The sequence below is a fragment of the Medicago sativa genome, chromosome 7 (assembly GCF_051527215.1).
Source record: "Medicago sativa cultivar Bolivia chromosome 7, Bolivia_mono, whole genome shotgun sequence".
Classification (NCBI taxonomy): Eukaryota; Viridiplantae; Streptophyta; class Magnoliopsida; order Fabales; family Fabaceae; genus Medicago; species Medicago sativa.
Window position 1 is genome coordinate 46,912,896 of NC_140755.1, and position 11,079 is coordinate 46,923,974.

The 11,079-nt window shown below is 35.9% G+C and overlaps 2 protein-coding genes across 2 annotated transcripts; one reads left to right on the plus strand and one right to left on the minus strand.

Moving 5' to 3' along the window:
* Positions 1 to 299: 299 nt before the first annotated feature.
* On the minus strand, positions 300 to 809 carry LOC146906249 (protein FAR-RED IMPAIRED RESPONSE 1-like). The gene has a single exon (XM_085728775.1). It carries the CDS (start codon positions 807 to 809, stop codon positions 300 to 302), a length of 510 nt encoding a protein of 169 aa, XP_085584901.1.
* Positions 810 to 9,378: 8,569 nt separating this feature from the next.
* On the plus strand, positions 9,379 to 9,807 carry LOC146906250 (uncharacterized). The gene is made up of 2 exons (XM_085728776.1): positions 9,379 to 9,564; positions 9,607 to 9,807. The coding sequence occupies exons 1-2, from the start codon at positions 9,379 to 9,381 to the stop codon at positions 9,805 to 9,807; spliced, it is 387 nt and encodes a 128-aa protein (XP_085584902.1).
* The last annotated feature ends 1,272 nt before the right edge of the window (positions 9,808 to 11,079 follow it).

Consider the following 11,079-nt stretch of genomic DNA (forward strand, 5'->3'; position numbering starts at 1 on the left):
TTCGTATGGTTCATATACATGTTCCGCTGCTATGTTATGAAACTTGATAATTTATACATGTATGTTTTGTTTTTGTTTGATGACGTAGCATCTATTTCTAGAATATATTCGTATATTCGTGCGTTTTACCGCTTGTTAGAAGTATGGTGTTACATACAAAGCTTAAACTTAACTGCAAATTGCAGATTTTTAACATTGCTAGTTGCATTACGAATAAGATGCCATGCACACAACCGATGATGAGCATCAGAAAAAAACCCTCTTAATTGCTTTTCGCATTGATAAATCACCGTCAGTTATCACAGACACCCGACATTTTCCATCCATTGCTTCAAAAAACTTTCCAAGTGCCATACATAGCTCTCTTCTGTCTCATCACCGACAATTGAATTACCAAATATAACGCTTTTATTGTGATGGTTTACACCAGAAAAAATAACTAAGGGTGTATTGTATTTTATTTTTCGATATGTAGCATCAAATGCCAACACATCGCCAAACAGAGAATAATCCATACGACTTACTCCATTACACCAAAACAAATGCTTAAGACTTCCATCCATATTCACAGTATGTTTCCAAAACACCATATCATCCCTAGTGCATATCCCTTTAAGAAATTCAAGTGCAACATCTGCATCAGAACGCTTGCTACCCCTCATTTTAATTTGTTCATTGTACATGTCTCTTATTGTATAACCTAAATTTTCATACCTACCGGCTTGTGTAGCAAAATAACCATATATCTGTGATGTGGGAATGCCAGATTTTCGCATTGTTTTCATTTGGTATTTGTCATGATCAGTCATCTTCCTATGTTCCGGTAACATTCAGTCATACTTATCATCCAAAAATGAATGATTGTGGACATCATCAAACAATTTAATGTACCAACAATGACTATTAAAATCAATATGGACTTGGATTTTGGCTGAACAACCACACCTACTATTAGGTCTATGATCTCTTTTCCTACTAGCATATTTGATATCCTTAAGGCCTTCCCTATTGCAAAGAAAGGTTTGTTGAACTATTTGGCCATTAGTGTTCTAACAACCCGACTTTTCCTACGAACAAATCCTTGCAAACATGCATACCAGTTATAAAACGTAAATGCTATTTCCCGATCAAGAAAATGGTACCTCATTATTTCTTCACAACTCATTTCCTTCAAGTTTAATTTGTCTATATCACTCACACTATCCACAATAGTTGCATCATCGTAATTGCAAGAAAATCCTTCATTGTTGGATTCATCTACATTTTCATCGCTTGAAGTATTTTCTTCCTCTGCACCATAACTGCTGTCCAAGCCTTATAAGTCAAATTGTAACATCAAATTTATAACATTATTTACATCCATTGAATCAATTTGGATTCTCTCAAGAATTTGAAAATTACATTTCGAGAGAGATTGAGAGCAGAACACAATTTGATGGATTGAATAGTTTAATCACAAAATTACCTACTCTCTCTCTCTCTCTCTCAAAAACCGCTTAAATTTAGTACTTCTTTTCAAGATAAGCTAAACTCAATTCAAAAAACAAAAATAAAAAAACAGCTTAAATTTAGTACTTCTTTTCAAGATAAGCTAATAATCCACATACACCCTCAATCAAATAAATAATTGAACATAAAATTTATAATACTACACTACACTTTTAAGTTAAAAAAAAATCATGTTCACCTCTTCTGGGTCACCTCCAGCGAATTAGGTTTCTGGCTCTTCATGAAAAATAGCCAAAATTTCATCTAGATCCATTATGTCTACAGATTGTAGTACTTGACCAAATTAATTTTCATTAAAACAAAGTAGCATAATAGTGAACTAATTCCAATCTAAAATTTGTAATTTTCAAATGTCAATTTCACATTATAACATTTCAGAATCAACATTTATTTGTTAAAACAAAATAAAAAACCTACAACATTTCTGCATCTGCATTTCTGTTTCAGAAATGTTGTAAGATAAGAAATCAATGTAAATCTTACCTTTCTTAGTGTCTGGGAATGAAATATGTGTTAGATCTAATTGTTTACGCTTGATTCAGCAACACTTTAACCTAATTTTAAAACTACCCTTGCAGAAATAAACAAGTTGTCGAACCAGAGAAGACGAGTTTATGTTCTTTGTTCGAAACTGAGTATGGTACGCGAGAATAAGAGCAGTTGATGTTAAGCTTTTTTCTGGGTTTTCTTATGTTGTTAGTTCTTTGAGTTCTTTGCGGTACGCGAGAAGAAGAAGAACATAATTTGACGTTTTAATCAATCACCAGCGTGTGACATGTACTTTGTGGTGTACTGAAGAAATGGGGAGGTGCAATAGTAAGCTTGAAAAGACATTAAAATTATAAATTGAATTTTTTTTTGTTTTTTGTTGCCAATTCAAAACCGACAGGTGTCCCGGGTAAAGGGACTTTCCCATGGTGGGAAAAAAGTCTCCTTTCCTAAATTAAACTGCACCCTTAACTCTTTGTGGTATGTTGAATGATAAGAATTCTTTTTTCTCTCTAAAATTCTTCTTAATTTCCTACGGATTTTCTAAGAAGCTTGATGACAGTCAGTGATACACTATTTTTAGAGTCTTTTTAATTAAGTTTTAGTATACTTTTATTTATTTAGTATTTAATTTAGAGTCATTTTGAATAAGTTGTCGTTGTTGATTTATTGAGTCAAGTAGTGTATTATTACTATTATTATTGGTCAATTAGTGGCTAGTAAAGATGATGAAACAAAAACATGGTTTTATAATGAATGTGATTGGCCAAGGAATATGATAACAAGTTGAAACAAAAGAAAAAGAGACCACACAAAGTAGCATGGGGTGCAGGAGTAAAACTAATTGGGCTTTGACCAAAACTTCATGATGCTGACCCAAGATAACATACAACGTAGAATTCTGCTCTTTACCCAAACAGTTTTGCTCATTCCCAAAGTAAAATATATTTTTGCTCTTACGCATGTTAACTCACGTAGTGTGAGTTAACTTACGCCAGTTATAACATTAACGTGACTTAAGTTGTGCAGCGTGACTTAAGTTGTGCAGCGTTACTTAAGCCAGTTATCAGCAACACAGAACCTCCATTCCTCCATTTCTCAACTTTTCAAAAAACAAAATTTTCACCCCCAAATCCAAATTTCACCATTCTTGCGCCATTCAAACCAAATTTCGTCCACAATATCAAGTAAGTGATTATTATACTACTTCGTTGCATTATTTTGGTTGAAATTTTCGAATTTTTGTAGAAAATTAACATTTTTAGGTTTTTAAAAAATTGTCTTGCATGTTAAAGATTATGATTGTTAGTGATGATTTAACTTAGGAATTGTTGTTTAGATGTTGTTTAGGGTACAATGTGGTAGTTTAGGGTTTAGAAAATGTTTGATTACATAGTTGTTTGAAAAATGCACACTACGTGTTCGGTGAAATGTCTCAATGATACTTTTTTTTGTTTTTTTGGATTGTTAATGATGTAATTATTTAGAGCTATGTTTGATAATGTTGATGAATGTTAATTTGACTGCAATGTGGTAGTTTATGGATTCAAATGACATTGTCGACATTATGGTATTGTTGTATTATTAAAGATGACATATGTTTTGATGTTGAAATCATGTGCAAATGTGTTAAAGCTTTTTTGGTTTTTGTGCAGATATGTCTGAGCAGGAGAAGAATGACGGTTTTAGGGCTGGGAGGCGTGCCCCTACAGGTAGTGCACGGAGGGAGAAGCAAGCGTTACAGCCTCTGGCTGTGCGAGGGAGACTGGGGGCCACGAATCTTGCTACTGTTGATGCTGCGGGCGGATCGACATCACAGACGGGTGCATCCTAGATTGTGGACCCGCCACAGTACCAGTATAAGCAGCATTATCAGGAGCTGGCTTATCAGGATCAAAAATATTAGGAGCAGGCTGGATTTCAGCCGGGTTATCACTATCAGGAGGGGTATGAGTATCACCCTCAGTTTCACGATGGGTATTAGCCTGAGCAGCAGTATGTCGAGCCTCCTCAGCAGCAGCATCCTATGCAGCAGCATGCAGAGCCTGTTATGGAGGACGAGGATGGGGGCTTTCCAGGGGGGCCTTACGAGTTGTCACTTTTACCGGACTTCAGTAAACACGTGGCATGCAAACTTTGGAATGATAAAACAGTAAGTATAAATTGTTTTATTTAATTTAATGATATTTTACTATTATGTGAAGTTTATTTTACGTATAATATGTTATGTTTATTTAATTTAAGTATAACTACGTAGAATATGTCATGCTTATTTTACATATTTAAGTATAATTGATTTATTTTTAACGTAGAATATATATAGTTTATTATTATGTCAAGTTTATGTTACGTAGAATATATATATATAGTTTATTATTATGTCAAAGTTTATTTTACGTAGAATACTTATAGTTTATTATTATGTCAAAGTTTATTTTACGTGGAATATTTATAGTTTATTATTTCATGTTTATTTTGCATATTTAATTATTTTTGTTGTATTTCAGTTGCAAGTGCATCGTAAGATGAAAGACATCTCACACGGGCGGAAACTAAAGCTTTCTGCCTTGTCCCTTCTGTTTTATCTTGGTTTTTCGGGTGTCAAACATTGATTAAGTTTGAACCTTTTGAACCTTTGATATCTCATTTTTTCTTGGGAAGGGAAAAATAAGAAAAACCCTTGAGAATCGAGGTCCGGGAGTTGGTTTTGCTATAGGAAGGTGTTAGGCACCTATAGCAACTATAGTATCCTATAGGAACCGTCTTTACTTTCTACGCGCGCGTTTTATTTTTAAATGCTATTTGAAAATGTTATTTACACCTAAGGGTTTGCTAAGTCAAGAATTGGAGGGAGAAGAATGTGTTTGAATTTTTGTTTTATTGGACTTGGAGAAGTTCTTTGACTTCTTGCCTACATACCCTTTTAAGGGATCAAACTCCATGTAGTTCTCTTCCAAAAAAGTTTTTGTTTTTGTTGGTTGATTTTAATTTTGAAAATAGAATTTTGAAGAATAAGAGAGAGAGGCCTCAAGGGCATAAGATTTGGAAAATGTGAGGTGGAATTAGTTATTTTGCAAAAAAAAGTCTAAGTATGATTAAAGTTCATTAAGATTTTTTGTTTAAGAAAATAAAGGGAAAATTCAATGGGATTTTGATCCCAAGGTTTCTTTGGAAAATTATTTGAGTGAAGTTGTTCACATTTTTTGGAAAAGAGAAATTTTCTAAGTATCGTGATTCCTAGGCATACATCTAAGGCATTCATTCCCTAAACATACATCTAAAGTATCCATGTGATGTGTGTGCATGTGTCGGTGCTTGTCCTTTACATATGCCCTAGTTTACATGCTATGGTCTTGCAAGAAATTAAAAGCATAAGGAAAATTACAAAATCCCTAAGTTTTTACATGCTAAGTCTTGGCATGAAAATTAATGTGCAAGAAGTAAAAGCTATGAATATAAGATGGAGGATGAGATGCTTATGGAATGTATGAAACATGAAATAAGATGGTTAGTGGCATAAGGGATAATAAGAATTGATATAGATGCAAGTAAAATAGCATAGGGAAGTAATGAAACTTGACAAAAAAGTAACAAAATCTTAGCACCTAAAAGTGGTAAAATGTGTCTAAACTTTGTCATAAAATTCACACAAACATAAAGCCTATAATTTCCATGCCATGAAAATTTTCCAAAGAGTTTTATTTCAGCTATGACATGAAAAGTATAAAGCAATATCAAGCCAAAGATTATGACACATTTTAAGCACATTTCACACTTTATTTTCACATAGAAATATTCACATGACTTGTAAAATAAGAAACTAACAAATCAAACCTCAAAACAGTAAAGAACAACACCAAATCAGAGGCATAGACATTATAAATTCACATATCAAGGATCAATAGGTCATAGTAAGACTTTAGGATCAAGAACATGCAAAAAATTTCACAAAAAAATTAACAAAAAGTAACACAAAATCACAAGAAAATTACACATATATTTTTATCAATTTTCAACATGCCAAAATATCATCAGGAACAAGTTTCAAGTGTCAAAATAATTGCAAGAAAGTTCACAAAATTTTTAGAAGTTTTTAACAAGATTTTTAACAAAAAAATGAAAAAGAATTGAATTACCAAAGAACAAATTATTTCCTCATATTTTGATCAATACTTGACATGTAAACATATCAAGATTCATCAAAAATATCAAGAAAATGATTGAACATTTTTTTTAGGAATTTTTTTAAAAGGTTTTTGGTAAAACAGAGGTTCAAATATCAAGAAGCAGTGTTAAAATAGCAAAACATTACAAGAGGACGAAATCCAGTACAAAAGAAGCCCAAGCCCAAGATCCTTGATGGATCTGGACTATCTAAACGCATCAGGAGCGTTGGATTGATCCAGCTCCTCCTAAACCTAAATCCAACGGTGAAGGCGCATCCTAGAGGCTTATATAAGCCTAACCTCACCGTTTTCCTCACTTTCCTCTCTTCTTTCTCTCTCTAGCTTCTCTCCTAGTGAGAGAAGCTCTGCAACTCTCTCTTCTCCGTTCATCTTTCACCGCCGGTTTCTGGAATGAAACGACTGGAGAAGATGAAGATTCATCGGAATCTTCATCGTCGCCGCCGTGAATTCCAGATTCCGGCAAGTCCTAAACAACCCTGATCTACATGGATCTAAACCCTAACTTACTCTACTTTTCACACTGATTACGAATATAAACTTAGTTTTGCAAAATAAACGGTGAAACGTTGTAGATCTATGTTTGAAGTTACGGTTTCAAATCTTTTTCAATCTTTTCGAAGTTTTTTCGTAGGAAAAGGTTTCTAAGTCACCGATCTACTTTGATTCACCGTTTATTCGTACTTATAGACCTTCGTTGAGCTTTTTGCGATGAAAACAAGAAGGTTTTGTGCAGTTACCTGGTTTTAATCGAAGATTCGAACGAGAAGATGAAGGAAAACTTCGTGAATCTTCTCTGAGCCTCTGGTAAGTTTGAATCGAAAATAAATCGGTGTTCTTCTCTTCTCCTTCTTCATTGGTTCAATTCTGCTTCGATCTTTCTTCTTCTCACTTCTCTCAACTATGATCGTACAAATTCGTCGTTCTGGTGACGAATTTGTGCTTGAATTGCAGTAATTTTGGTTCGATGATGAAGATTCAAGTTCGAATCTCTGAGAACTTCAAGAAATTTGCTTCAATTTGATTCAATTTGTGGTTCTGGAAAAACTAGGGTTTGAGATTGTTCTTCATGTTCTTGTTGCTTTCTGGATTTTGATCTAACTGAATGGAGAGAGAAAATTCTGATTCTGTTTGTGATGTGGTGAGTTGGCGCATAATGAATGGTGATTCTAACACATGTGATGCGTTGGCCTGTATTTATAGGCCAGCTGTGATTTTTGATCCAATGAGCTCTTGACACCTGTACTGGACTGTAACTAACTCGGCCTTGGCTTAAAACTGACTTGAGGACCATTCTGCAATTTTTGGAACTTGGCTTAAAACTGACTTGAGGACCATTCTGCAATTTGAAAAAAAGGACTAAAAAAAAACTTGACACAAATAGGGACTGTTCTGCAATTAAGAAAAAGAACTAAAAAACAATTTTAAAACCAAAAGGACTTAAATGCAATTTTTAAAACTTTGAAGGACTAAAATGCAAATTAAAAATAAAATTGGGTAAAAAAATGTAAATTGAAAATAACGTAAAGTGAAACCAATAAAAAACACCAAAAGGACCTAAAATGAACCAACTACACTTCAAAGTAACCTCTCTCTGTCAAAATTTCATGTGAAATGACCAAAATGCCCCTAGGGACTAAACTGACTCTAAATGACTCAAATGCAATTTTTGAAATGGATTTTAACATGGAATTGAAACAAAGGCTTATACAACAAATTGAAATGACTCAGAGACAAATTTCAGGGACTAAAATGAGTTTGAATGCAGGAAATGACTAAAATGCCCTTTTTCATGGATTTTTTGCAAATAACATTGAAATAAGATGCAGAGAAATATGCAATTGATCAGAGACAATCTTCAAATAACTTGGAATGCAAGAAAAACCCTTTGGATGGTTTAAAATGCAAGAAAATATAGACAAAGTCACAATTGAAAATTTTTTCAAAGCAAAGACAGTAAAACATGCAGCTAAAGCATAGTAAAATAATCAGGGTAAACAATGTCAAATTGGCAATCTCTCAAGAGTAATAGACACATATCAAAGATGGAAAAACATTTTGAGCAAGTATTTTTAGGTCCAAAATTAGGGTATGACACCTTCCGTTGCCGGTAGATGATAACCCTTGGTTCTGGGAACCGGTTGATAGATCTGATCTAAGGTCCCTCCTTCTGACTGGGTACGAAAACATCTCCCACGGTTTAGTGTGTGCCATGGCTGAGAGATGGCATCAGGAGACCAGCAGCTTCCATATGCTTGTTGGGGAGATGACCATCACACTGGATGATGTTGCTTGTCTCCTAGGCATCCCCGTCGCTGGACGACTCATTCAGGAGGAGGATTTAGATCATGACCATGATGTGGATCTACTGGTGACCCACCTTTTGTTTCCGATGGAGGATGCCGTTGGGCAAGTGACTGATTTTGGTGCCTCTGTCTCTTACACAGCCCTGAAAGACCGTTATGACCACCTGTTGAACAGGTGTAACCATTTGATGGGGCAGGATTTATCAGAGGAGGAGGAGGAGGAGCTGGGTCGTATTAGGCCCGCCTGTGTGAAGGCGTTTTTGTTGCTCTTGCTTGGCTACACCCTTTTTGCCAGCAAGAACAGCAAAACTGTTAGTCTGTTGTGGATGCTTGCGATTCGGGATTTGGCTAACATAGGCACGTGGTCATGGGGCGCGATGGGATTTGCTTTCTTGTATGAGCAGCTGAATCTTACCTCAAACTCAAATGTTGGCTCATTTGGTGGTTACATGAGCTTGCTTGTGGTAATTTATTTTTTCTTCTTTTTTAAAGTTAAATGTAAATGTATAGTTTCTCGTATGACACTCGTGTGCTGATATAGATTTATCTCTTTGTGTTTGCAGGGATGGGTTATAACTCACTTCAGACATGTGGTTCCGAGGTCCAGATATCTAGATTACGAACGGGAGAACCCGTATGTGGCTAGATGGAAACCTAAAAGGGGGTTTGATGATGCTGACCACTTCAGAGGCTTGTTGGATTCGATGGAGCATTGTCATGTCACCTGGAGGCCGTACGAGCACCGATGAGACGTGACGCCTTTTCAGGACATGTGCTGGTACTCCGGATGGATCATGGCCGGCAGGTAGAGGATGGTGTGTCACTTGTCAGAGCGGGTGTTGAGGCAGTACGGTTATGTTCATACTGTTCCCTGAGCGCCTACTACGATTATGCCTCTTGCCCCACCAGATGTGGTTGCTGCCTTCTTGGAGTTTGCTCTGCATGTCGTTCCCCAGCAGCATAGGGGTGCCCAGGTCCCGGACGACGAGCCTTGGAAGCATTCAGATAGGTACATTAGGTGGTTCTACCGTGTATCCCATCCTCTCATCGTCAACCCTGCTCCAGAGCCTGACATTGTCATGCAGAAACCTGTCTACTAGGATATTATTGTTGACCAGGAGTGGGCCAGATATCCTCCCGATCCATTGCAGGTCATCAGCAGCATTAGAGGCAGAGTGGAGCATGCGATGCAGATTCCTGAGGTGGTTTCAAATCCACTCTTCTTCGACATTTTGGAGGACCTCCATACCGATTATAGCGGGTTTGAGCAGCAGCCGGTTCCTAGGAGGAGGTCTAGGAATCCGCAACAGCAGCAGTAGGGTCTTTAGTTTCTGACTTGTTTTTTTATGACTTTTTAGATGTTTGTAGTATTTTCTTGACATTTTGGTTGTACTACTTTTACATTTGCACGGTTGGGCTTATTTATGACATTTACGTTATTTTCCGTTAAACTTGTGTTTCTAAAATTATTCGTTCTCTAAATTATTCGTTCTGGTTGAATCAATGAATGGTTGTACCAAAAGTATTATTGAATAATTGCATGTTCACTAAATAGGGAATGAAAGGCAGCAGCTACTGCCACTGCCAGTCTGGTCTGCAGCGTGCATAACACCACCACCAGCGTTAGTTAACTCACGCTCGTGTTAAAACTAGCATGACTTAACTCACGCTACTCATTGTATGTTTTTGTGAACTAGCGTGACTTAAGCAAGCAACGTGACTTAAGTTACGTTTCGTTTTGCACTAGCGTAAGTTAAGTCACGCTACTTGAGTTAAGTCACGTAGCATTTTGCACTAACGCATGTTAAGTTGCATAAGGGTAAAAATGTCATTTACTTTGGGAATGAGCAACAGAAAACTAGGTTATGCTTGCTATACAAGAAGAAGGCAGCCGCACAACAGAATGATGACATTTTGGGGAGGCAAGACGGATCAAGGTTTTTGGATTAGAAGTAGCATGAAACATGAGGCATCAGGAATAGAGGAGAGGAATAGACTAAGGAGGAATACGCTGGAATAAAAGAATTCTGTAGCAACATCTTATCTTGGTTTATTCTATTTCTCATGTTATTTATGTTCTCTATGAGTAGCTAAATTCCTTTGATTAAGCCAATATGAATCTATTGTATCTGTGAATCCATGTAGCTTTTGACTCTATTGTTATCAATATAATTCAGTATTTATTCATTATTATTCTTGCTTAATGCTTTTCTTAATATCGTGTGTATGACTATTAACACTAGCTTCTATCGATTGTTTGAATTGAATTTAGGTTTCAATTGACTACAAACCCTAGCTATTGAATCGGACATAGTAATTGTGATTAACTCAACATATGAAACTAGAGATAAGAAGTTGAGAGTTAAGACTTAGGGTTAACGAACTAGAACATCGCTTCCAAAGTTATTCAATCGGTTTAAGAGATTAAAAGGTTATAACCTAAGAAAGGGCTTTGAGTCATGAGATTGATCAAAACTAATAAGTTAATCTGTCAGAAATGCTGAAATTACATTGAGAACATAGAGAATCTAGCTACCACAGGGAAAAATTGAGGATTCGAAAGCTTAAACATCTGTTATCCATATAATTTC